The sequence below is a fragment of the Balaenoptera acutorostrata genome, chromosome 1 (assembly GCF_949987535.1).
Source record: "Balaenoptera acutorostrata chromosome 1, mBalAcu1.1, whole genome shotgun sequence".
NCBI lineage: Eukaryota > Metazoa > Chordata > Mammalia > Artiodactyla > Balaenopteridae > Balaenoptera > Balaenoptera acutorostrata.
In genome coordinates, this window is record NC_080064.1 from 144,322,425 (window position 1) to 144,349,462 (window position 27,038).

A 27,038-nucleotide genomic window follows, 5' to 3' on the forward strand; every position below is an offset into this window, starting at 1 on the left:
GGGGAGCTACCGGAGGGATTTAAGGATAGGAGGTGATGGTATGGTGATTGGAAAAGATTACTCTGATCCCTGTGTGGAGGTAGTTTCAGGTGGGAAAGGATACAGAGCACAGTATTTTTCTGTGCCATGTAGCAACTCAGTAAATGTTGCTCATTGACTAACCAGTTTGTGGGGCTTATGTTTCTGTATAACATGAAGTTTTAGCTTCAGGCTGCAAAATCTTGAACTTCTCAATCTATGGGTCTGATTTTTAATGTAGTCAGTCTCTTGGAGCTTTTGCAATGTGTTAACTTGACACCATCATCATCATCATCAACATTAATTATTAACTGTGGTACCGGATACAATGCCAAAGGCTTGATGTGAATTATTTCATTTAATCCTCACTATGAGCTGACGAGGAAGGTGTTTATATCCCTATTTTTTATAGACTTAGGGTTGAGATCTTGCCTCAGAGAGAAGTGATGGATCAGGACTCAAATCTAGGTGTCTCTGACTACAGAGTCATCATTCTAGCTACTATGTTCTAACAGGTATAATTTATTGGGATTTTCAGTACTACTTCAATACCATTATTATGATAAAAGGAGGTTCCTTTAGCCCTGAAACAAGATATGATTTGGCTAATTGCCCTGTAACTCCTTCCAGAATCTTGTTTAAAGCCCTTCATGGCATCAGGTCACCTGTCTCCCATTTTGTAGAATGTTTTATTGTATGTCACAGAGACCTGGCATTATGTCTGAGCTGATTGTTCTCTGTTTTGATCTTTTCAGCCATGTGAACACATTTCTGGATGTCCTTTTTTCTTTACAGAAATCTATAATTAGATGAGCTTATAATGCTTATTAGCCCAAATTACAAATAGTATTCCAGTAACCAACTTCCTCCTCAGTAAAGCATCATCAACAATTAAGAGTAACCACCAAGGAGACCTTCAAGATGGCAGAGGAGTTAGAGGTGGAGATCATCTTCTTCCCCACAGATACATCAGAAGTAAATCTACATGTGGAACAGCTCATACAGAACACCTACTGAATGCTGGCAGAAGACCTCAGACCTCCCAAAAGATATATATATATTTTTTTTCCTTTTTCTCTTTTTTGTAGGTGTGTATGTGTATGCTTCTTTTTGTGAGTCTGTCTGTATAGCTTTGCTTTTACCATTTGTCCTAGGGTTCTGTCTGTCCGTTTTTTGGGTTTTTTTTTTTTTAGTATAGTTTTTAGTGCTCGTTATCATCAGTGGATTTGTTTTTGGTTTGGTTGCTCTCTTCTTTCTTTTTATAATTACTTAAAAGTTTTTTTTATTTTTCATAATTAAAAAAATTTTTTATTTTAATAACATTATTTTATTTTATTTTTTTCTTCCTTTCTTTTTTTCTCCCTTTGCTTCTGAGCCGGGTGGCTGACAGGGTCTTGGTGCTCCGGCTGGGTGTCAGGCCTGTGCCTCTGAGGTGGGACAGCTGAATTCAGGACATTGGTCCACCAGAGACCTTCAGCCTCCAAGTAATATCAAATGGCGAAAGCTCTCCCAGAGATCTCCATCTCAACACTAAGACCCACATCCAATCAATGACCAGCAACCTACAGTGCTAGACACCCTATGCCAAACAACTAGCAAGACAGGAACACAACCCCACCCATTAGGGGAGAGGCTGCCTAATATCATAATAAGGTCACAGACACCCCAAAACATACCACTGAACGTGGTCCTGCCCACCAAAAAGACAACATCCAGCCTCATCCACCAGAACACAGGCACTAGTCCCCTCCACCAGGAAGCCTACACACCCACTCAACCAACCTGAGCCACTAGGGGCAGACACTAAAAACAATGGGAACTATGAACCTGCAGCCTGTGAAAAGGAGACCCAAACACAGTAAGTTAAGCAAAATGAGAAGACAGACACACACAGCAGATGAAGGAGCAAGGCAAAAACCCACCAGAACAAACAAATGAAGAGGAAAGAGGCACTCTACCTGAAAAAGAATTCAGAGTAATGATAGTAAAGATGATCCAAAATCTTGGAAATAGAATGGAGAAAATACAAGAAACGTTTAACAAGGACCTAGAAGACCTAAAGAGCAAACAAACAGTGATGAACAACACGGTAAATGAAATTAAAAATTCTCTAGAAGGAAGGAAAAATTCTCTAGAAGGAAGGAAAAATTCTCTGGAAGATAAAATAATGGAAATAACTACCACAGAGCAGAATAAAGAAAAAAAGAATGAAAAGAATTGAGGACAGTCTCAGATACCTTTGGGACAACATTAAACATACCAGCATTTGAATTTTAGGGGTCCCAGGAGAAGAAGAGAAAAAGAAAGGGACTGAGAAAATATTTGAAGAGATTATAGTTGAAAACCTCCCTAATATGGGAAAGGAAATAGTCAATCAAGTCCAGGAAGTGCAGAGAGTACCATACAGGATAAATCCAAGGAGAAACATGCCAAGACACACATTAATCAAACTATCAAAAATTAAATACAAAGAAAAATTATTAAAAGCAGCAAGGGAAAAACAACAAATAATATACAAGGGAATCCTGAAAAGGATAACAGCTGATCTTTCAGTAGAAACTCTGCAAGCCAGAAGGGAGTGACAGGACATATTTAAAGGGATGAAAGGGAACAACCTACAACCAAGATTACTCTACCCAGCAAGGATCTCATTCAGATTCAACGGAGAAATTAAAACCTTTACAGACAAGCAAAAGCTAAGAGAATTCAGCACCACGAAACCAGCTTTACAGCAAATGCTAAAGGAACTTCTTTAGGGAGGAAACACAAGAGAAGGAAAAGACCTACAATAACAAACCCAAAACAATTAAGAAAATGGTAATAGGACCATACATATCGATAACTACCTTAAATGCAAATGGATTAAATGCTTCAACCAAAAGACATAGACTGGCTGAATGGATACAAAAACAAGACCCGTATATATGCTGTCTACAAGAGACCCACTTCAGATCTAGGAACATGTACACACTGAAAGTGAGGGGATGGAAAAAGATATTCCATGCAAGTGGAAATCAAAAGAAAGCTGGAGTAGCAATTCTCATATCAGACAAAATAGACTTTAAAATAAAGACTACAAGAGACAAAGAAGGACACTATATAATGATCAAGGGATCAATCCAAGAAGAAGATATAACAAGTATAAATATTTATGCACCTAATACATAAGGCAAATGCTAACAGCCATAAAAGGGGAAATCGACAGTAACACAATAAGAGTAGGGGACTTTGACACTCCACTTTCGTCAACAGACAGATCATCCAAAATGAAAACAAACAAGGAAACACAAGCTTTAAATGATACATTAAACAAGATGGACTTAATTGATATTTATAGGATATTCCATCCAAAAACAACAGATTACACTTTCTTCTCAAGTGCTCATGGAATATTCTCCAGGAGAGATCATATCCTGGGTCACAAATCAAGCCTTGGTAAACTTAAGAAAATTGAAATCATCAAGTATCTTTTCTGACCACAATGCTATGAGACTAGATATCAATTACAGGAAAAATCTGTAAAAAATACAACCACATGGAGGCTAAACAATACACTACTAAATAACCAAGAGATCACTGAAGAAATCAAAGAGGAAATCAAAAAATACCTAGAAACAAATGACAATGAAAACACGACAACCCAAAACTTATGGGATGCAGCAAAAGCAGTTCTAAGAGGGAAGTTTATAGCAATACAATCCTACCTCAAGAAACAAGAAACATCTCAAATAAACAACCTAACCTTACACCTGAAGCAATTAGAGAAAGAAGAACAAAAAAACCCCAGAGTTAGCAGAAGGAAAGAAATCATAAAGATTAGAAATAAATGAAAAAGAAATGAAAGAAACAGTAGCAAAAATCAATAAAACTAAAAGCTGGTTCTTTGAGAAGATAAACAAAATTGATAAACCATTAGCCAGACTCATCAAGAAAAAAAGGGAGAAGACTCAAATCAATAGAATTAGAAATGAAAAAGAAGTAACAACTGACACTGCAGGAATACAAAGGATCATGAAAGAATACGACAAGCAACTCTATGCTAATAAAATAGACAACCTGGAAGAAATGGACAAATTCTTAGAAAAGCACAACCTTCTGAGACTGAACCAGGATGAAATAGAAAATATAAACAGACCAATCACAAGCACTGAAATTGAGACTGTGGTTAAAAATCTTCCAACAAACAAAAGCCCAGGACCAAATGGCTTCACAGGCGAATTCTATCAAACATTTAGAGAAGAGCTAACACCTATCCTTCTCAAACTCTTCCAAAATATAGCAGAGGGAGGAACACTCCCAAACTCATTCTACGAGGCCACCATCACCCTGATACCAAAACCAGACAAAGATGTCACAAAGAAAGAAAACAACAGGCCAATATCTCTGATGAACATAGATGCAAAAATCCTCAAAAAAATACTAGCAAACAGAATCCAACAGCACATTAAAAAGATCATACACCATGATCAAGTGGGGTTTATCCCAGGAATGCAAGGATTCTTCAATATATGCAAATCAATCAGTTTGATAAACCATGTTAATCAGCTGAAGGAGAAAAACCATATGATCATCTCAATAGATGCAGAAAAAGCATTTGACAAAATTCAACACCCATTTATGATTAAAACCCTCCAGAAAGTAGTCATAGAGGGAACTTACCTCAACATAATAAAGGCCATATATGACAAACCCACAGCCAACATCGTTCTCAATGGAGAAAAACTGAAAGCATTTCCTCTAAGATCAGGAAGAAGACAAGGTTGCCCATTCTCACCACTGTTATTCAACATAGTTTTGGAAGTTTTAGCCACAGCAATCAGAGAAGAAAAAGGAATAAACGGAATCCAAATTGGAAAAGAAGAAGTAAAACTGTCACTGTCTGCAGATGACACGATACTATACACAGAGAATCCTAAAGATGCTACCAGAAAACTACTAGAGCTAATCAATGAATTTGGTAAAGTAACAGGATACAAAATTAATGCCCAGAAATCTCTTGCATTCTTATACATTAATGATGAAAAATCTGAAAGAGGAATTAAGGAAACACTCCCATTTACCACTGCAACAAAAAGAATAAAATACCTAGGAATAAACCTACCTAGGGAGGAAAAAGACCTGTATGCAGAAAACTATAAGACACTGATGAAAGAAATTAAAGATGATACAAACAGATGGAGAGAATACTATGTTCTTGGATTGGAAGAATCAACATTGTGAAAATGACTCTACTACCCAAAGCAATCTACAGATTCAATGCAATCCCTATCAGACTACCAATGGCATTTTTCACAGAACTAGAACAGAAAATTTCACAATTTGTATGGAAACACAAAAGACCCCAAATAGCCAAAGCAATCTTGAGAAAGAAAAACGGAGCTGGAGGAATCAGGCTCCCGGACTTCAGACTATACTACAAAGCTACAGTAATCAAGACAGTATGGTACTGGCACAAAAACAGAAATATAGATCAATGGAACAGGATAGAAAGCCCAGAGGTAAATCCACACACATATGGTGGGTTGTAACCCATTGTAACCCATATGTAACCATTGGTCACATATGTTCACCTTATTTTTGATAAGGGAGGCAAGAATATACAATGGAGAAAAGACAGCCTGTTCAATAAGTCGTGCTGGGAAAACTGGACAGCTACATGTAAAAGAATGAAATTAGAACACTCCCTAACACCATACACAAAAATAAACTCAAAATGGATTAAAGACCTAAATGTAAGGCCAGACACTATCAAACTCTTAGAGGAAAACATAGGCAGAACACTCTATGACATAAGTCACAGCAAGATCCTTTTTGACCCACCTCCTAGACAAATGGAAATAAAACCAAAAATAAGCAAATGGGACCTAATGAAACGTAAAAGATTTTGCACAGCAAAGGAAACCATAAACAAGACGAAAAGACAACCCTTAGAATGGGAGAAAATATTTGCCAACGAAGCAACAAAGGATTAATCTCCAAAATTTACAAGCAGCTCATGTAGCTCAATATCAAAAAAACAAACAACCCACTCCAAAAAATGGGCAGAAGACCTAAACAGACATTTCTCCGAAGAAGATATACAGATTGCCAACAAACACATGAAAGGATGCTCAACATCACTAATCATTACGGAAATGCAAATCAAACCTACAATGAGGTATCACCTCACACCGATCAGAATGGCCATCATCAAAAAATCTACAAACAATGAATGCTGGAGAGGGTGTGGAGAAAAGGGAACCCTCTTGCACTGTTGGTGGGAATGTAAATTGATACAGCCAGTATGGAGAACAGTATAGAGGTTCCTTAAAAAACTAAAAATAGAACTACCATATGACCCAGCAATCCCACTACTGGGCATATACCCTGAGAAAACCAGAATTCAAAAAGAGTCATGTACCACAATGTTCATTGCAGCTCTATTTACAGTAGCCAGGACATGGAAGCATCCTAAGTGTCCATCGACAGATGAATGGATAAAGAAGATGTGGCACATATATACAATGGAATATTACTCAGCCATATAAAGATACGAAATTGAGTTATTTGTAGTGAGGTGGATGGACCTAGAGCCTGTCATACAGAGTGAAGTAAGTCAGGAAGAGGAAAGCAAATACCGTATGCTAACATATATATATGGAATATAGAAATAAATAAATAAATAAAGGTTCTGAAGAAACTAGGGGCAGGGCAGGAATAAAGACTCAGACGTAGAGAATGGACTTGAGGACACGGGGGCGGGGAAGGGTAAGCTGGGACAAAGTGAGAGCGTGGCATGGACATATATACACGACCAAATGTCAAATCGATAGCTAGTGGGAAGCAGCCACGTAGCACATGGAGATCAACTTGGTGCTCTGTTACCACCTAGACGGATGGGATACGCAGGGTGGGAGAGAGATGCAAGAGGGAGGAGATATGGGGATATATGTATATGTATGTCTGATTCAGTTTGTTGTAAAGCAGAAACTAACACACCATTGTAGAGCAATTATACTCCAATAAACATTAAAAAAAAATCTCTTCAAGTTGAAAAACAGGAGCAACCACCAACAATTGGTAAACTATTAGTTGAAAAGTGTTTGTTATCATGGCCAGAGGAGTCCTATGCCTTTGGCCTGCCATCTGTTGAGTGCTATTTATGTTTCTTCTGTCTCCATTTTCTGCCCCCTAGGGCAGCCTCTACTCTAGTTGTAGTAGGTCCAACTAAAATTGACTTGTCATTTGCTTGCCTAAATAAAAAACCCCTAATAGAGAATTGAAAATTTTTAACTTATACTTCATAGTATCTCTGTGATAATTAGTAAAAATCACTTTGGGCTCTCAGAAGATAGAAGCAACTGTCTACTGCTTAAAGAGTGTTTGGAGGACTGGTCATCTTTAACCAAGCATGACTGTCTCCTTACCTTTTGCAAAGCAAGGTTGAAAGTTCAAGCAAAGAGTAGGTGAATGGGGGCAACCCCAGTTAGCAGAGCTAGAAAACAACCATAGCAGGATGCCTGGCTGATAGTGGGAAGCTGAAGATGGAAAGTTAATGAGCAACACAGCCTCTAAGCCTTAAGAGTAGGGAGAAGCATTTCATAGGGACGCTGGGAGGATTAAACAGTTTGCATTTTGACAAACCTTTGATATTGTTGGGGGAAGGAGTTAAGAAGCAAATAAGTAACTTATTTGCTTATGTCCTCCACCAAAAGTTTTTTTGGGGACCTACAGACAGCGAAAGGTGTAGTTTGTGAATAAATTGTTGCAAAATGGCTATTGTCAATTCCATTCAAAAGTGGGAAAGGTTTTCAAACTTATCTGTTTTAGGTGAGGTCTTTAAGGAAGTAGAGGCAATATGCACTCAGCAGTCCTAACACATGGAAGGAGAATCCTGACTTCTCAATTATTTAGCTTTTTTCACATAGCTGCTGTTGTTATTATTATTACTACTGCTCTCTTAGGACTGTTTTCCTCTATACTTTTAACTGGGAGCAGGATATCATAGGCTGGCATTGAGTTTGAGGACAAAGCCATGGCCTTCCCATTTCATACCATCTTATGCTGATATTGCCATGTTTAAGACAAGTTCTTAACTACTTATTTCCAAGTCCAGCGTCTGTTATACTTGCACTGCTCTTACTTCTCTGAAATGCAGTACAATCTATTACCTAAGCAGACATCTAAAGAACATGCAGATTGCAAACCAAATGCAGTAAATGAATACAGAATTACATTAAAGGGAAAGAGTGTGGGGTTAGGGAGGGAAGGAGACATATTTTTATTCAAGGCCCCCTATGTTCCAAGCACTCTATTAGGTGCTTTATATAGCATAGTTTATTCTGTTAGATACTTTATATAGGATAGATTTTTTTAACACTCATGATAAGCATGAAAGGAAACAGATGAGGACACAAAACCTGTGAGAAGTGAGGGTGAAACTCTTGGTTGACACATTGTCTAGAGCTGGGATTCAAATCCTGGCTCTTCGATGCCAAATGTCTCATCATTTATCCAGGCACATAAGTATTACTACATGTCAACCTACGTACATAAGTATACTGTCATAATTTTTATATTTTTCATTTTTTTCTTGCAGCCAGAGATGTAGAATAAAATCTAGAAAAGCATGGTGTCATAGAAGCCAATGAATAAATAAACGAATAAATGGAGTATATAAGCTACGTATTTCCATTTCTAGATAGATTCTCTTAAAGAATCTGCACACCAGCTGCTTATGTTTGCTCTTATGAGTTCTCTGTTTATCGGCTCTGCTGAAACTGTAGAGCAAGAAAGCTTTTTTTTTTTTTTCCTTTAGTTTGGGGTTCTTCCATACCTCTTCCTTTTTCCTGTTATATCCTAAGAATCTTCTATTGCTACTGACTGTCAGTCGTCACCAAATATGGCAACATAAAACTATTCCTAGCAACATCCTAATGCTTTAAGTATAGATCTTTCCTGATCTCCTTCACCTCCCCCTCAACTTTAACAAATTTTCAAGTGTACAGTACATTACTATGAACTATAAGCACAATATTGTACAGTAGATCTCTAGCACTTTTTAATCTTGTGTAACTGAAACTTGATACCCATTGAAAAGCAGCTCCTTATTTCTCCCTCCCCCAACCCTTGGCAACCACCATTCTACTCTCTGCTTCTACAACTTTGATTATTTTAGATACCTCATGTAAGTGGAATCATGCAGTATTTGTCCTTCTGTGACTGGCTTATTTTACTTAGCATAATGTCCTCTAGGTTCATCTGTGTTCTCACATATACAGGATGTCCTCCTTTTTTTTAAGGCTGAATAATATTCCATTGTCTGTATATACCACATCTTCTTTTTGGTTTTTTTATATTAATTTTTATTGGAGTATAGTTGCTTTACAATGTTGTGTTAGTTTCTGCTGTACAGCAAAGTGAATCAGCTATATGTGTACATATATCCCCTCTTTTTTGGATTTCCTTCCCATTTAGGTCACCACAGAGCACTGAGTAGAGTTCTCTGTGCTATACAGTAGGTTCTCATTAGTTATCTGTTTTATACATAGTAGTGTATATATGTCAGTCTCAATCTCCCAATTCATCCCCTCCTTCCCCCCTTGGTATCCATACGTTTGTTCTCTACATCTGTGTCTTTATTTCTGCTTTGCAAATAAGTTCATCTGTACCATTTTTCTAGATTCCACATATAAGTGATATTATATGATATTTGTTTTTCTGACTTACCCCACTCTGCATGACAGTCTCTAGGTCCATCCACATCTCTGCAAATGGCACAATTTCGTTCTTTTTATGGCTGAGTAATATTCCATTGTATATATGTACCACATCTTCTTTATCCATTCATCCATTGATGGACATTTAGTTTGTTCTCACATCTTGGCTATTATGCATAGTGCTGCAGTGAATGTGGGAGCACTCAGGTCTCTTTGAGATCTTGACTTAAATTCTTTTGGATAAATACCCAGTAATGGGATTGTTGGATCATATGGTAGTTCTATTCTTAATTTATTGAGGAACTTCCACATTGTTTTCTGTAAGGGCTGTACCAATTAACATTCTTACCAAGAGTTTTCTTTTCTCTACATCCTTGTCAACATTTGTGGGGTTATTTTTTGTCTTTGGTTTTTTGTTGTTGTCGTTGTTTTGTTTTTTAAAGTATTGGCCATCCTAAGAGGTGTGAGATGATATCTTATTGTGGTTTTGATTTGCATTTCCCTGATGATTAGTCATGTTGAGACTCTTTTCACATAATGTTGACCATTTGTACATCTTTGGAGAAATTTTTTTTAGGTCCTTTGCCCATCTTAAAATTCAGTTATTATTATTATTATTATTTGGTATTGAGTGTAGGAGCTCCTTATATATTATGGATATTAACTCTTTATCAGATATGTTGTTTGCAGATATTTTCTCCCATACCATAGGTTGCCTTTTCACTCTGTTATAATTGTTTGCTGTGCAGAAGCTTTGTAGTTTCATGTAGTCTCACTACATGATTTTGATGTCATATCCATGCTTTTGATGTCATATCCATAAAATAATTGCAAACACCAATGCTATGAAGCTTTTCCCCTATGTATTCTTCTAGGAGTTTTATAGTTTCAGGTCTTACGTTTTAAGTCTGTAGTTTATTTTGAGTTGACTTCTGTGTATGGTGTAAGATAAGTGTTCAATTTCATTCTTTTGCATGTGGATAGCCAGTTCTCCCAGCATGGTGTGTTGAAACTTGTCAGAACTAATACATGAATTGAGTAAAGTTGCAGCATTTAAAATCAATATATAAAAATCAGTTGCATTTATATACATTAATAATGAATCATCTGAAAATGAAATTAAGAAAACAGTCCCACTTACAACAGCATTGAAAAGAATAAAATGCCTAGGAATAAACTTAACCAAGGAGTTCAAAGACTTGTATGCTGAAAAGTATGAAACATTGCTGATATCCTTTTAACAAAACTTGACCTGTTCTTTTAGGGCCATGCTAGATCATGGGTAGATTAATCTGGTAACTAAATTCAAACTTAGTTATAAATGGCTTACTGGTTTATCCTTCCCACATATTGACCAGAAGTATTTTAACCCAAAAGTATGTGTAGTAAGGTAATATTGACTTGAGCTGCCTGCAGGTGGAATATTTTAAAATAAATATTTAAACATTATAAACTGCAACACTTGATTGCTGTATCTAAAACAACCTTTCTTTGAGGATCAACATTTGGATAAAATCACATACATTATAAGGTATAAGTACAAGTAGTCATTCTTGGAAAACCTCTCTGAAATTATTCAGCAAGAAGACATCATTTTAGATTTCCCCACATTGCATACATACAACTTTTCAGTGAGTCTGGGAAAATGCAGTTTGGAAGTGCAGTAATAATAAGGGAATGGAGCTTTTTCTGATCATGTGCTGGGTGTTTTGTATACAAGTTCCATTTAATCCTTTTTCAAACCCTATGAGATCGATGTTTGTCCCATTTTACAGATGAGGAAATGAAAGCCCAGGGAAGTAGCGCCCAAGTTCACGCTTAATGTAAAACCAGGTTTTGAAGTTGCATCTGCTGGAAGCCTGTTTTCCCCTTACACACCAGGTGGCCAGCCTGGGAATTGGTGGAGTAGAGAGGAGGCTGAGGAGATCTGAAACCTGAGTGGAGCCTTGTGAGTTATAAGCTGCCCTGTCCAGGAGGGCTTCCCGGGTGGGGCGTGGTTGAAGAAACTTCTCGATATCCTTGGAGTGGAAAACTTTAAGGAGTAATCTCCAAATTCACAGGCAAAAATCAGGTTAAAGTAGTGGTGAAATTAATCTTATGGGTTGCTTAACTGTCCCCAGGTGCATCTTGTGTACTTCAAGATCACCGAATAGGGGTAGGCCTGGGGGCTGGGGATGGCTTAAGAAGCAGGGAGGTAGGTCTTCCACACCATTTCCTCTGGACACTGGGGACACTCTATCCTGGTGGTCACAGAAGGGTCTAGTTTATGCGTTTTTGTTTTTTTTTTGAATAGAAATGATCACTTCCGTTTTATAAAAGGCGTGTCCTGTCTCTCCACAGTTACTGAGCCCCGTAGGTTCTGGTTGTATGCGGGGAACTTTGCTGAGTGACTTGAAGATGTTCAAGTGTCCAAAGATTTTTTTTTTTTCCTTGATATGGCCTGTCATTTATTTTGCTCTCCTGGGAACATCAGTACACTTGATTCTCTAGCTTTTCAGTTCATAATGTATTTATTATTAACCAAAGCCCAGCCTTATGCCTTAGCATGGCAATCAGTGAGAGGCCTTTCTTTAAAAAAAAATTTAAAGGCGACTAAATTCATTTAGGGCTGAATAGTATAAAAGACATGAGCCCTAAACGTTTTTGCAATTGGCATGGAATTGTCACGTGCCAAAGTTTGATTATATTATCATCTGGTATCTTGCTGTTGATTTACTTTCTGTTAGGACAAAACTCCCTCTGGCAGTCTCCTCATGAATGGCTCTTTCCCTGCAGTTATTATCCCACTGTGTCCCTACAGTACAGACAACTCAACCCATGGTGATGAGTCACAAAGACTCACAGAACCTCCGGGGCCACTGGTGGCCCAATTTCCACGCTGTCAGTCTCAGCAAAACCCTTTCCTGCTTTGTCCCTTTCCCTCCCACGATGGCCAGTTACAGTTGGATGAGCCTTATCATATGGGTGGTAGAAAGAAGTCCAGAGCCATTTCCTGTTGATGGTGTGCTGATGCAGTACAGGGGCAGCCCTTGGGCATGGGTTTTGGAATACCCTCTGACCAATTCTTTTCTTGTCCTAATGAAAAACTTTCGGGCTTCTAGTATTGCCACTCTCATTGGGGTCGTTGCCCTAACTGAATCTAAATTCAATAGGTAACAGGCAGATAATAGACGTTTTTCTGACCGCCTCCTCCCATCCTTTTTTTGCACCTCCCCTTCCCCCTTTATTTCCTTGAGCGAAGGAAAGGAGAAACACACTAAGATTCCTCATACCACACCCAGATCTTTTTTGGCACCTGGTGGCCAATCAGGAAAACCTGATCCACTTGAAAGGGTGATTGTCTGCCGATCACTTTCAGAGCTGGAGAAATCACTGTGCGTTAACTTTATCCATGGGATCTCAGAGATGGAGCGTGTGCTCCTAAGCACAAACAGGAAAGCCTGACATCACGGAGCGGCGGAGTGGCGTGGGGAGGAGTCTGCGGCGCCCTCGCTCGCTCGCTCGCCGCGCTCCCTTTGTGGACGAGTCGCGCGCACCGGCGGCGGCGGCGGCGGCGGCGGCGGCGGCGGGCGCGTGTCTGTGCTGGGTGCGCGGCGGCCGCGCGGGGCCGGGGCTGGAGGCGCCGTGGCTGAGCCGGGCGGGGACTGCGTTCGCCTGGGAGCAGGGCGCATCATGCCGCGTCCACACACCGGAGAGAAAACTGAGAATGAAATTGCTTTGGCAAGCTAAAATGGTAACGAGAACTCTCTGCCTTCTCCCAAGGCTGCTCTGGTGGGGAATCTTCTCCCGCTTTCTCTGGGCGGGTTTTGGACTCACTCGGAGTGAACGGAGCAATCCGATTCCAGACTTGAGAGCTAAAGCTTTCTCCCTCGGCTTTCTACGCCTTCCTCTCTGCGTGTCTTCTCCCTTTAAACCATACTTTCTCAGCAGTTGCCTTTGGTGTGTCTGGGCAGATGTGTGTCAGCACAGGAAAACTTTTAAGGCAAAAGGACTGAGTCTGGGTGAACCGCGGAGCGCTTCTGTGTCCCAGCGGCTCTTTAAACAACGCAAACTTCAAGTTTAGGGAAACCCAGGGGGTCGCTGCACACAGTTGACGTGTTGCTTTTTCTGCACATGCCAGATTATTTGACGGAAATGAAAACTTTCTACCTCCCGCTAACTCTGTGGGTTCCAAAACAATAAGAGGAGAAAAAGACATGCGAAGCATTTCACTCCAAAGGAGCGAGCACTCTTGGCATTTTAAACACTTGTCTGTGGCAGAGTTTAAAATGTAGTTTGCTCGAATAGCGGAGCCACTTATAAAAGGACAACCTTTTTCTGCAGATGAATTATTATTCCTCTCACTTGAGGAGGAAAAGTTAATCAGGACTAAACCCCAGTTTCTTTAAGAAGGAAAAAAAAAAACCCAAAAGACTTTAAAAAACTATTTAAGATATGTGAGTGAGTCTAGGAAAAACAACTAAATGGAAAAGTCCGGGGCTCCTGATATCACAGGAAAGGGCTGGGGGCCAAGAAAATCTCAGCATTCCCTCTATCGCAATGTGTCTTGTGTTCCTCTGATTGTACTATTTATTTTGAACAGCCCGTCTTAGGCCCTGAGTGCTGTTGTAAGCAGCAAAGCAGCTGGGATAGATTGTGGTTAGTGGAGAGGAAAAAAAAAAATACTCTTTTTCTTTCTCTTTGTCCCATCTCCTGGCAGAGCTCGATTCAGGACTGGGGTGAAGAGGTAGAGGAAGGAGCTGTGTACCATGTCACCCTCAAAAGAGTCCAGATTCAACAGGCTGCCAATAAAGGAGCAAGATGGCTAGGGGTGAGTAAAGCTGGAGAGATTGTGAACTTTGGACTTGCAGTGTCTCTTGTTCTGTGAATATCATTATTATTTAGCAGAGGCAGGCTTTTTTTTTTTTCTTCTTCTCTTTTGGCCTTAAAAAGGAAACCACCAATGACCAAGTGTTTGCACTAGCAGTACCGGTCTGTTTTTGTACTTACTGTTTTCCAAAGCATCTCCCTTAGGTCTGTCAATAATTCAGAACCTCTTAGAAACGTCTTGAGGTATTTGGCAAATAAAGTGGGAGTGGAGTGGCAGAAAGTGACACAGAGTAACAGGACCAGCAAATAGCACTGTGTTAGACAAGAGCCATTTTGCCCAGATGGCATCCTTTTCTCTCCCTGTCTTCCCCACTCTTGATGCTGACAGCCCCTCTCCTACTCCTGTACGTTTACCAAGTACCCAGTATGCTCAGGGGACCTGACATTCCAAATCTGCCTCCTATGGGGGATGGAACATTTCCCACTGTTCATCCTTTCCAGAGCCTGCGAGGAGGCAAATGTGTGCTTAGTGCCCACGACTTCATGAGTAGAATGCGTAGAGGGCTGGGTCTTTGGAGAAACACAGCTTCCATAAACAAGATTTTTTTCCACTGAGATTTTAGTGATGGGTGAGATCATGTGAGTTATTCATTATCTCCTAATGAATCCTTCAACATATCCCAACTAAAGGGGATGTGAGGAATGGAAAGCTCGGGCAAACAGCACTGCTTGGGCAGACATCATCATGTGGAAGAACGAAGGAATTCTTCATCTGGAGGTACAAGTAATCCCCAGCGAGCAGTGACAGATGACTCAAAAAGCCTTGAGAAAGAACATAGTGGTGAGCGAACAGAGAGGATGGAGTGTGGTTTCACCTGGCCTTATTTTGGCCATACTCAGGCTTCACAGATGATGGGCTTGAGAGCAATGAAGATTATGCACTGGCATCCAATCTTTACTGGCTTTGGGTTTCAGAAAATTCAGTATTTTGAGCAGAAATCAAAGGTCGGGTGTGAAGGAGGACAGGAAACAAAACTGCCCAGGACTTTGTGTTAAGACTAGAGGCATCATGTGACTTGCAATTCCTGGAGTTTAAGGCAGGATGGCCAGCAGCAATGATTTCCTCTGCCATGGGTCTGCTGGGCTGCTGACACAGGCGTTCACTGCTTTGGGCTTCCCCAGCTGCTTCAAGTCAGGCCCTTCATGCTCCGTACTTGGGGTCGAGGTACCACCCACTAGGGCAGTAAATTGTTAGTGGCATCTGCAGGTGTGCTCTGGAAAGGTAGGAACCTTTCCTTTGAAAACCTGAGGTCTTCACTTATCCAGTAGGTACCTTACTCGGAATATGATTTTGAAATTAATTAGGTGTATCACCAGCAGACCTGATAGGAAAAGCAGAACTAGAGTTCTGACAAGTCATCACTTTGTTTTTGGTGGTTGTGTGTATTGCATTTTATTTAAATGTGGTATTGATGTGGTTTGGCCTGAGTATTTCAAAATGATTCACAAGTTCTGAAGCAGCTGCCTTCAGAAAGGTCATTATATTTTCTGATGCCAGGTTGTTCCTCATTTTATAGTAAGACTGATGTTGCTTGAGTGACAGTTTTAGTTTTTGGCCAAACACAATAACGGTGAATGAGTAAGTCATGGAGAAATGGAGGGGTTAACTCTGGAGATCCCAAACACACGAAGTATGGTTCATTTAGATGTTCCCAGTTATTTAGTTATTCTCACTGAGTGTTCCGTTCACTGGACTCCTCTTCTCTCCCCCTCTCCCAGAGTTCTCATATTTATACAGAGTTCAGAGTTGGTTCACCCTGGATTTAGCAGTAGAGCTAAAATATCAAGAGGGAAATATGTAAAAAGATTGCTTCTAGTTGATGGAGGAATCTGTCCTCAGAAGCCAGTTCCTAGGAACTCTCCAACCCAGATCCCCCTTGTTTTCTTATCTTAGGTGTCCTGTTGGGAAGCACTGTTTTTGTCCTTGGAAACTCCAGATTTAATTAAATGTGACTCAACCAATCGAGCCATAGCAATTACAAAGCCTTTCTCTTTAGGCCGTGAGTGGCTTCTCTATATTTGTTTTTCCAGTAACCCTTTCAAAATTCTTCAAAGCAACCATTTTATTTAGTGACTTATTGAAATATAGTTGACCTACACTCTGATGTTAGTTTCAGGTGTACTGCATAATGATTTGACATTTGCATACGCTGTGAAGTGATCACCATGATAAGCCTAGTAACCATTTGTCCCCATACAAAGTTATTGCAATATTATTGACCATATTCCTCACGTCAAAGCAACTGCTTTTAGAGTGAACTAGAGACTGAAGTGAGGTGAGGGTATATTGAAATATGACAACAATTTCTGAGGAAGGTAGTATTGTGATTATCTCTTTCTTTCCACATTAGGACAAAAGGTCCGGAGAGATTAAATTGCTTGCCAGGGTCACACAGCTAGGAAGTGGTAGAGGCTGGATTTGAACCCAGATGTTTAGTTCCTTGCTGTTGGGAGCTGCCTGGGATCCTAAGGCTGTTTCCATGGTGGTAGAAGAGAACTTCAACTCAGAAGAACAAGGATGCTTAGGATGTACTTTCCCCCCTAGATATTGCAGCTGGTGCAAGACCTGAGCAACACACCTTTCTTTTCTTTATGTTTTGAATGATGACTTGAGCTGCAAATTGAGGTATTTGTTGTGAAGATGTGTATCTTATGATAAGCTCTCCATCTTGAGTGTATAAAGGGTCGTACACCAAAGATGTGTGAGCTTACGTAGCACCTGGGGGTGGGCACGACTCTCACTACATGTCAAAAAGCCTAAGTGACTGAGTACGATGTTTGTAGTTTCTAGTACTCAGATCACAAAACAGAATTAAGATCCAGTTTGGGAATGATAGCAAAATAATTGCACATCCTTAGATGTGAAGTATCATACAATCCAAAAACATTTGGGACATTCTTTTTTGTTTTGTTTGTGAGATTTTGTGTTCAGTTGATCTTTTGAAGAAAAACCCTCTGTCTTTGGTTGGAAAATATACAACCGACTATGGCCCAGGCTGGACTTAATAGTACAGCAGCTGCAGCTTTGTGAGGTTATGTTGGGCAACTTTGAAAAACTAAATATTATTGAAATACTGACCCAATTTTTCCTTTACAATAACATCTTAGACTGGGATAATTTTACCCAACTATAGCCCTCAAAGAAAAATGGTTCTGATTATGTCAGAGAATCATAAAATCTCAGGACTGGAAGAGACATTAAAAAGTAATTTTATCCAACCATTCAATTAGCTTGTAGAAAAATTTCCAGTAATTTTTGGAAGAGCAAATGGTGAAAAGTTATTATTTTCCTTTGGTCCCAGCATTGTGGTTGTACATTGACAATGATGTGTAGAAACAATTTAAGAAAATATCAGTATTCTCTGGAAGCAGGAAATATCCCATTTTAGGAGGAATACTCAAATGGACAGAGGAAAAGGATCCCACTGTTAGGGAAGGGGCTTCAGTGTCAAGAACCCATTTTGCCGTCTTCGGAATATGGCAGCCTCAGGGTCCAGAAAAATGTATCAAACCCAAGATAAAGTCAAAGTGGAGTTATTTGTTTCACAAGCAGGATTAGTCACCTCTGCAAGGTTTGTGGGGAGTGGAGTGGTCAGCGGATAGTCACGTGGTTTTCTCAGTTCTGCGCTTCTGTGGCTGCGTGGTCCTTGTGGGGAGGCCCCAGTGTCTCCCTGCCCTGCGTCCCGTATTTATCCCACTATCTCCCACAGAGGCCCTTGTTGGGTTGAATTGAAATACTTGATAGCTGGGAGGCTGGTAAAGATAGTAAAATAGGACAGGAGAAAAAAGAATGCATTTAAAAATAAAAGGAACTGGAAATCTGTTATAGAACCTGGTGGGTTTTATGAGTGCAGTGGTAAGATAACCACTTGTCACATCTGAATGGAGAAGTTCGACCTCACTTTGATGTACTATTTGGGTTGACTCTACCTGGTGTTTCTGTGGCATTGCCGTCCATATTGCCTTTAAATGGCATACAGTTCCTTGAGTTTTCAGCGAACTTCACTTCTGGGAAGCTTCTCCGATCTCCCAAGTCTGGAGGAGGTACCCCTTCTGCATGTTCCAGAAGCATTCTCTATCTCTGTGTGATGCGTTTACCTCACTCTGTTGTAATTGCCTGTTTATTTGTATTTCCCATTAGACTGTAAGCTCCGTGAAGTGAGAACTATGGCCATCTAGTTGGCAGACACTCAGTAAATGTTTGTTGAATGAGCGGATCAAGCTTCATGCCTTTCTGCAAGGCAAATATTGTCTTTTTTTTTTTTTTTTTAAAGTTTCCAGTTTTTTTTTTTAATAGTGATTTCTTTAATTTATTTATTATTTATTTTTTGGCTGTGTTGGGTCTTCGTTTCTGTGCAAGGGCTTTCTCTAGTTGCGGCAAGCGGGGGCCACTCTTCATCACGATGCGCGGGCCTCTCACTATCGCGGCCTCTCTTGTTGCGGAGCACAGGCTCCAGACGCGCAGGCTCAGTAGTTGTGGCTCACGGGCCTAGTTGCTCCGCGGCATGTGGGATCTTCCCAGACCAGGGCTCGAACCCGTGTCCCCTGCATTGGCAGGCAGATTCTCAACCACTGCACCACCAGGGAAGCCCGCAAATATTGTCTTGATAAATATGAATGTACGGTTGCTCCTCATTTAAACCCAAATCAGCATGAAGATGTTAGCTTATAAAGAAAAGGAGGGGTGCATGGGAGTGAGAAAAAGTAATTAGCTAATGATTACAGCTATCTTACATCCTTTCTGTAACAAAGCAGGGCACAAAGAAAGGTAGTGATTATTCATTTTAACAACAACAAAAAAATCATGGCAGTGAATTAACTAGACAATCCCCCAGTGCCTTTTAAAGGCAAGAGGTCCGATAGTATTGAATGGTGAAGAAAGAAAGGCAATGCACAAGTTAGGGCTGGCAAGCATTACCATTATGTACGGTCAGAAGGCTCAGGAGCCAGGGTTTTAGAATTGTAAGGAGATAAGCCCTAGAGGAGCCCTCAGTTTAGAGTCTGTCATCCTTATTTTCATCTAGGAAAACAGGCCCTCGGGTTGCATTATTCCTGTCTATCGGAATGTTTAATTTAGACTTTAGAAAGTAAATTCCAAAATTTAGCAACCATCTGTAAATGAACCAACTGCTATTTTTCATTTTGACCTTGGGAACACGTTTCTAAAATAATCCAATAGTATAGCATGTGATGTACACCAATCAAGAAAATACGGTCAGTTTCAATTGCCTGAGCTATCATTATTATGTTAAGTCCTTTCACTGCTTTCAGAATCTTTTGGGTTCTGTGTAAGGAATATTTAGCATGTAACCCAAGAATATCCATTTCAGTTCAGCAATCCTGGGGACACTCAGCTGAGTGCAAGATACATGTCTGCCCCCAGCAAATACATAACAGCATAACTATGAGTCACATTAATTCCTTATGCTTAAAGTATACATGCTGTTAAATTAATATTGTAAGCATATTTCATTGTTATTTCTGTAAAAGCATAAAGAAAAATTTCCTGGACTTTTAAATTTAGAAAGAAAAGTAGAGCAATAAAGTCGATACTGTGCCTTTCCCTTTTAGCTCTTTAGCTGGAGTTCGCCACTGCCCCATCCCACTTATTTTAGTTTCCTTTGTCCGTGGCGTGCATATCCTTGTACGTATCCCCCTTCTGCATAATCAGAATCTTGTAGTGACTGTCTTATACATTTTACATTAAAATATGCAGTAATAAGCTGAAATAAATAAAACGTTTAAGTTTCTACCAAGATATACTTTTTACAGAAAAAAAAAAGAGATTTCTGTAAACGAAGCAAGGCAAGGATTGGTTAAATGGGGGGAGATGAGGAATGTAGCTTTATTCTGTGAGAGAAGCTCAGCTTAGCTCGTGTCTGGATTACTGATGGGTGTGGTTATCCCCACAGAGTTGATTTGGAATCTGGAGTTTGGGGCAGTTTCTGGGTTGTTTGCTAATGAAACAGCCCCTGTGAACTCCCTCGCTGCTGTGGCCTATCTCTGTATGGTTCTGTCATCTGCATTTGAGTCTGCTAACCTCACCTTCAATAGGATTCATTTATTCATCAACAGCCTACTTTATGCCAGACACCACGTTAAATCTTGGGAATCCAAAGTAAAGCAAGACACCCCTTGTTCTTAAGGAAATTTCAGGTAGTAGGGGAGACAGGAACGTAAGCTAATTACCATATATTGTGGTAGGTGTGATCAGTGCTGTGTGAGAGATCTGCACTGGGTGTTAGGGGAGCCCCAAAGAGTGGCATATAAATCAGATGGGAGTGGGGAGTGGGCACTCCGGGAAGGCTGCACGGAAGAAGGGCCCTTTAGTGGAGAGTTGACGGATGATAGGAGTTAAATGAGGGTGTGTGGGGCACTGGAGACAGGCATTCCAGTCAGAGAGCACAGCGTGGGGAAAAGCATGGGGGCAAGAGATGAGAGCCCTGTGTGAGGCTCAGCCTGGGGAAGGGGGAAGGGCCCCTGGTGGGGGACTGATGGGAAAGGAGGCCAGAGAGCAAGACCGGAGCCATGTCTGTGCTAAGCTGCAGAATCTGCTTGGTCCTGAATGCTCTGTAGTCAGCACTAAAGGGGCTTCAGCAGAGTGGGGTGGTCAGATTTGCATTTGAGAAAAGACGACTGACAGCTGACGGGGGGCTGCATCGGGAAGGAGCCGGACTAGGGGAGGAGGCAAAAGTGGTCATGAAGTGAGGAAAGGAATGAGGATCCAGATGAAACCGGGGCAGCGGAACAAAGAGGGTGGACGGGGGAGAGTGCAGGGAGAGGCGGGACAGTGGTGGGAGTGGAGGGTGACGAGAGGAGGCCTGGCAGGCGTGGATCTTAACCACCCTGGTTTCAAAGAGCAGGTCAAAAGCCTTCTGGCTTTCTGGGGTCAGCGCCATCCTCTTCTTATTGGATGAAATGTCCTGGGGACTTCAAGGCAGCCTTGCTCCATGTAAACACTAGCAAATGCCTTCTTTCCTGTCAGCAGGCCCTGCAGACCAGACCCAGGCATGCCTGCTGTGTCCTGTCCAGAGACGCAGCTCAGTTCAGGCTCATGAACGGGGCAGCAAGCACTGCTTGCTTCTCAGATTCCAGAGCACTTTGGAGAGCTGGTGGTTTCTGGTTTTTTTTTTTTTCTTTTCCTTCTAAAGTCTTCTGTTTCCTTACAAACTAAACAGATTGAATCTGTACGCCATGGAGGGAGAATAAATATGGAACCCACAGGCCTATGATTACAGAGTTGTGTTTTAGACAACAGCGGTTACACTTATAATTGTGTTGTTAGGGACGCAAGAAATTTTATGGTTAGGTGTCCTGGTCTTTTTCCCTCTTCCTACTCAATGTCTTTAAGCCCTTTCTGAAACTGTTTATCCTGCCTGCGGGCATTGGTGCTCTTAGAGGCTCACACTGATTGCTGACTCCACTTGTACAGAAGAAGAAATTTGATAAGATCTAATTCTTCCTTAGTTTACGCGTCCACAATTTCAATCTTTCTCTCTTACACACACACATAGACACACATACACCATAAATTAAAATGTCTCTTCATATCATATTTTTTTAGGATTTGGTGCATCTTTCTAATGTCATTTCATGACCTCTTCTATATAACCGATCAAAGTCTGACTTTGTTATGTTTTGCTTGGTTTCCCTTGTGTCATTATTGTGATTGATTAACTTTCTTCTGTTTAGGAACTGTCTTCAATTTAAAAAAGGATAAAAATAGAGGGAGGAATGAAGGAATAAAGGTAGGACAAGACTACATTAGGTAGAGGACACCTTCTTGGAGGAAGCCCAGTTAGTCTTGTGCAGAGAGAGAGAAGCATGTCATTTACCACTGATCCTTTGGACTTAACACTGTAGAAATCCCTGTGCCTTTTCACCACTGTGGCTGTGTATTGTGGTCTGATGAATGGGGTTTCTGCCTCGCTTGGTTCCTCAAAGCCGTCTTCTCCTTTATGTCATGCCGTGTATGACTGACTTCCAAGGATAATAACGGTGGTGGTTGGGAGTGGGATGGCGTGTCGTTGTTGGTTCTGTATATCCTTCCACACTCACAGAATCATTACCCTACATTTTCTAGTATAATTGTTTGTGCCATCTGTGGTCCATTCATTTGAATTCATTTCCACACAGTTAATCTCATCCCGTGTCAACTCCCCCAGACATTTTCTGTTTGTTTGCTCTTTCAGCAAGGAATTGAGCAATTCAACTTTTCCCCTTTATTTTGTTTCCTGCTGATTTTAGTACCCATTTTCATCTTTTATAAAAGCAGAGCCAAGGCTGAGTCCTTCCAGCTTCGTCATTCTAAAGATAATTTGAAGGCCAGAAACAAACTGTTTCTGCTAAAAGTAGGATGTCTTTGGTAGGTAATATCAACTGAGGCTCTTGGCAACTTTCTTGGTAGCAGCTCTTTTCTAGTCAGATGCTGTTCTCATGCTGTCACTGCTGGTGACGGAGCTAGAATCTGTGGACAATTTCTGTCTAACAAAAGTACATGTAATGGATATAGGTAAAAATAATTGAAACTGGGTTAGACATTGGCTAAAAATAAAATGCTTTACAGTCATGACTTTTCTAATTAAAATTGCAATACTTGAAATTCTGTATTGAGGTGACTGATACTCCCAAATAGAAAATTCAGGAAATCGGAGGCATTTGGTTAGTTTGTGAAGCACAGGGAAAACATTTGCTGTTTTCTATCCAAATGTTGACTTCTCCTAACGACCCAACACAATGAGCATATCTGATGAGCATATCTGTTTTGCGACCTAATCAAGAATTAACAGGGCCCAGAGCCATCAGGGCATGGCTGGGGTTCTTTCTCCTGGCTGGGGGTCTTTGTAGGAGACGGCATCTCCTATTTGCTCTTTCTTTTCAGGGGTGTTTCCAGCAGGAGCGCCAGTTGAGGGAGTTAACCTATGCTTTGGAGCCAGACAGATGTGAATCCAGAGCTGGCCTCTGCCCCATGTGCGGCTGTGTGAAGTAGGGCTCTGAAGTTACTTAAACTCTCTCAGCCCGAGTTCCTCACCTGGAAAGGGAGGGTATGAGCAATCCTCTCTGGACAGAGTTACTGTGAGAAGTGAGTTGTGTGTGTAAGGTGCTTGGCGCAGAACCTAGGGTATGTTCTGCCCTCCCTCACTGAGCGGTGGGGCTCTCATCGGGACCCCACCATCTGGGTCCTCTTTGAACCCCACGGTGGAAACTTGCAGAGGCGTGGGTCCGCCCTGGACGCTTGTGGTTGTGTAGAATCCAGACCGCTTGACTGAGACGCGGTCTTAGTGAGGCTTTATGTTCCTGACATCCCTTTCTCGTTTTGCACGTCTGGGTGGAAGGGCCGTGGCAGGGTTTAGTAATCCTTGCTTATTAGAAGTAATATCTATTGTCGTGTTTTCTCTGTCTGTCTGCCTGTACAGTGAAAGATGATTATTGCCTGGGCTCCAGTATTTCGCATTTCAAATTCCTTCAGTTTTCCTGTATAGTTAATTTGTTGGTGTTCTGATTTTTATGCGTTAAAAATATTGTACTAGTTAACAACGGGCTGTATTCTGTCTCCTGTATTTGCCATTTCTGCCTGAAAAATGGGAAGGTAGGAAACAGTTTTTCTAAAAATTGCTTGGTAAGCATTATGCTAATCATTCTTCGTTGGGCATAATTTGGGATGTGAGTAAATTGTGCTTTCACAAGTTAAAGTAAAGGTAAAATTTCTCATTGGGCTGCACGTTGATTAGCTAATGCAGTACTTGAGCCCCAAACTAGGCATGAGCTGAATTGCTCCCGAGGTTGTGACTTTCACAATGTCACAGGACTTTCTAAATCTTCACTTTCATCATCTGTGAAATGGGGATAATCGTTCTGCCCGTGGGTTTTGTGAGGATCATATGAGTTAATGTATATAAAAGTACTTTTTAATATGTAAATTATTATACAAATACAAGGATATTCTTATTGTTATTAAACCGTAAGGCTGTTTTTTTTTTTTTTTTCTTCTCCTCACCACCTAAGTGCGTGATTGGCATATGGTCTGTTCATTAGTCCTGCCTTTCTTCCCTCATCCCAGTGGGAATCGTTTCTATATTTTTTTCTTCCTATTTGCTGATTACCTAATGATATCTTCATGTTCAGCAAGGAGTAGTGTTTCCTCTGCCATGACCACTGTTACTAGTAGTATTCTTGGTGCATTGAAAGTGCAGAGATGGCTTCTCTCAATAGATGGGATGTGGGAACAAATATCCCATACTCACAGGATTCTAAAGACAAATGCAGTAAATATCTTGCATATGAAAACTTCCTACTTTCTCTTTATTTTCTTATTCCCTCTCCAGTATGATTTTGTTTTGTTTTGAGATAATGGCTGTTGATTCTCTTTGATTCTCCCTTTCTTTGGGGTACTTTTAATTTGTTGCAGAGAAGGATAGTAAAGTTAATGTGCCCAGGAATGGAAAGTGCTTCCAGCCTTTCAGAGCTGCTGGAAAATCAGCACTTGGTTTTAGGCCAAATCCTGATGTGGGACTTGAACTCATGACCTAATACCATAGGCAAAATGTTACCAACCAACCCACACTGACCCTCATAAGATGTAGGCATTTAAAATACTTCCTTTGAGTAGTCCTCTTGTTGCTTTTTGGGTTCTCTTCTCTCTTTCAGCCTTTTCTTATGGCGTTCCTGGCTTCCCTGTTAGGAATACAATTTTAGTTTTAAGATCTATTTTTCTCACTGTCTTTCCATTTGCTTATTACAGTCGCTTCCTTCTTGCTTTCCATTTCTCCTGTGTGAGTTCCTTGTTTTGTTCCTGTTCCTTCCTGCCCTTCTTCTGGATTAAAAATAGTCTCCGGGGTCTCTGGCTTCTTGCCCACGAACTTGGCCTTCCTTCTATTCATATAGGGTCCCCCCTGAGTATCTTAAGATCCTTTCCTATGCTCTCAGGATACTCAGACTCCTGCATCCATTCTCTGTTATTTACGCCTGTTCTCAGCTGACTTGTGGGGCTAACTGACCCTCGTACTCCGAGCTGTAATTGAAAAATTAAATCTCTTGCACAAAGATGCTGAATAAGTGATTTGCTCATGTTAAGTGTTACTGACAGACACTGAATCCTCCCTGCGTTTGCTGACTCTGTACATGGAACAAAAGGAGAAGGGATCTTACACACTGACTCAAGGCGCTTGTGTAACATCGTCTATGTGCAAAGCAGCGGGGCCAAGATCAGCTGGGCCCAGGACCAGCTTTCATCCATCACGCTGCTGTGGGTATCCTGGAGGGTCCTGCTGCGGCTTCTCTCCCACAGAAGTGTTTCTCAGGGAGCTAAAGTTGATTCAAGTGTTTCTTCGTGAACATTCTTTGGTTAGCATTGAAGGATTATGATATTCTTTACAAAAATGACTTTCTATCCATTGTTGACCTAGACAATCCACAAATGAGTGTCTGCTCGAGGGATAAAGCCTTGTAAAACTTTAGATGACTGGGCCGCAAAGTGCTGATGGCAGCAGCTCTGATTTCAGCCCCCATCCCTAACCTGAACTCCCTATTTTGCTAAGAGTTACAGCAACAGGGTTGATGATACTCTTCTATGTGGCAGATGAAAGCTTAAAAGTTTTCCTTCCATCTCTCTGTCCCTCCAGCTCCCCATGTGGTTATGTCTCCATTAAAAGAACTAGCCCTATTCTTAGTTGAGAATATAGAGCTGTAGATTTCATCAGCCATAGTGAAGTCCACATTTATATGCAGCTCTGTCCTCCTCCTGTCACTGCATATGCTATTGTATCAGCTTGCAGTGCTTTTCTGTTCACGGATTGACTGATAAAACTACTTACCTTTCAAGTCCCAGCTCAAATGTCATCTGTACTCTTCTAATTTCCCTGATCCCTCTTCTGGAATAATTATCCTTTTATCTGGGTCATCTTAGCACTTTAGGAAAAGCTCTATTACAGCACTTGTCACATTGTATCCTTTTTTTAAAAAAAATGTTTCTCCCTGCCCTGTTCATTTGAGAGTCTCAAGGGCAGGGGGTGGGACCATCTTTAATCAATCTTCATATTCCCATCACCTGGAACCATGTCCAAGCCATAGTCAGTACTCAGTAAGAATCTTACAAGTTGTTTGACCTAATCTCTATTATAAAACATGTGTCTTCGTGACTTTTTTTTTTTTCGCCATTTGGTAATGTTGTAAATCTCATTCTTTGAAACAAAAGGGAAAATATTGAATAAATAAGCTAAATCTAATTTGTATTTTATACTTCAACTGATGACACAAGAAAAAAACGGAAAAATGCTGCTTTTGCCTCATTTTTGTCATCCTTGCTTTTTTCTACACATTTCATGATCTTATGAGAATTGGTTTAACTATTATGGTGACCTCTATAGGTAGAATAACATGGTATTTAAAGTTAATCCATAAGCTTCTTGGTGACATACAGGTTTAAGTCATGGGTCAAGGATAGACCTCTGAGAA

General features: G+C 40.7%; 1 protein-coding gene across 3 annotated transcripts in view; it reads left to right on the forward strand.

Annotated features, from left to right (window-relative positions):
* The window catches only part of RGL1 (ral guanine nucleotide dissociation stimulator like 1), a 297,244-nt gene that overhangs the window by 148,029 nt on the left and 122,177 nt on the right, over positions 1-27,038 (forward strand). Inside the window, exons 1-2 of one of the 3 annotated variants that reach the window (XM_057547494.1) lie at positions 13,270-13,449; positions 14,416-14,526. The exons of 1 other annotated variant lie outside the window; for it this stretch is intronic. In XM_057547494.1, the coding sequence (XP_057403477.1) occupies positions 13,423-13,449; positions 14,416-14,526 (138 nt within the window). In that variant the 5' untranslated portion in view covers positions 13,270-13,422. Of the gene's footprint in view, positions 1-13,269; positions 13,450-14,415; positions 14,527-27,038 lie in introns of those variants that run through there. One more of the 3 variants, XM_057547488.1, reaches the window with a different exon arrangement.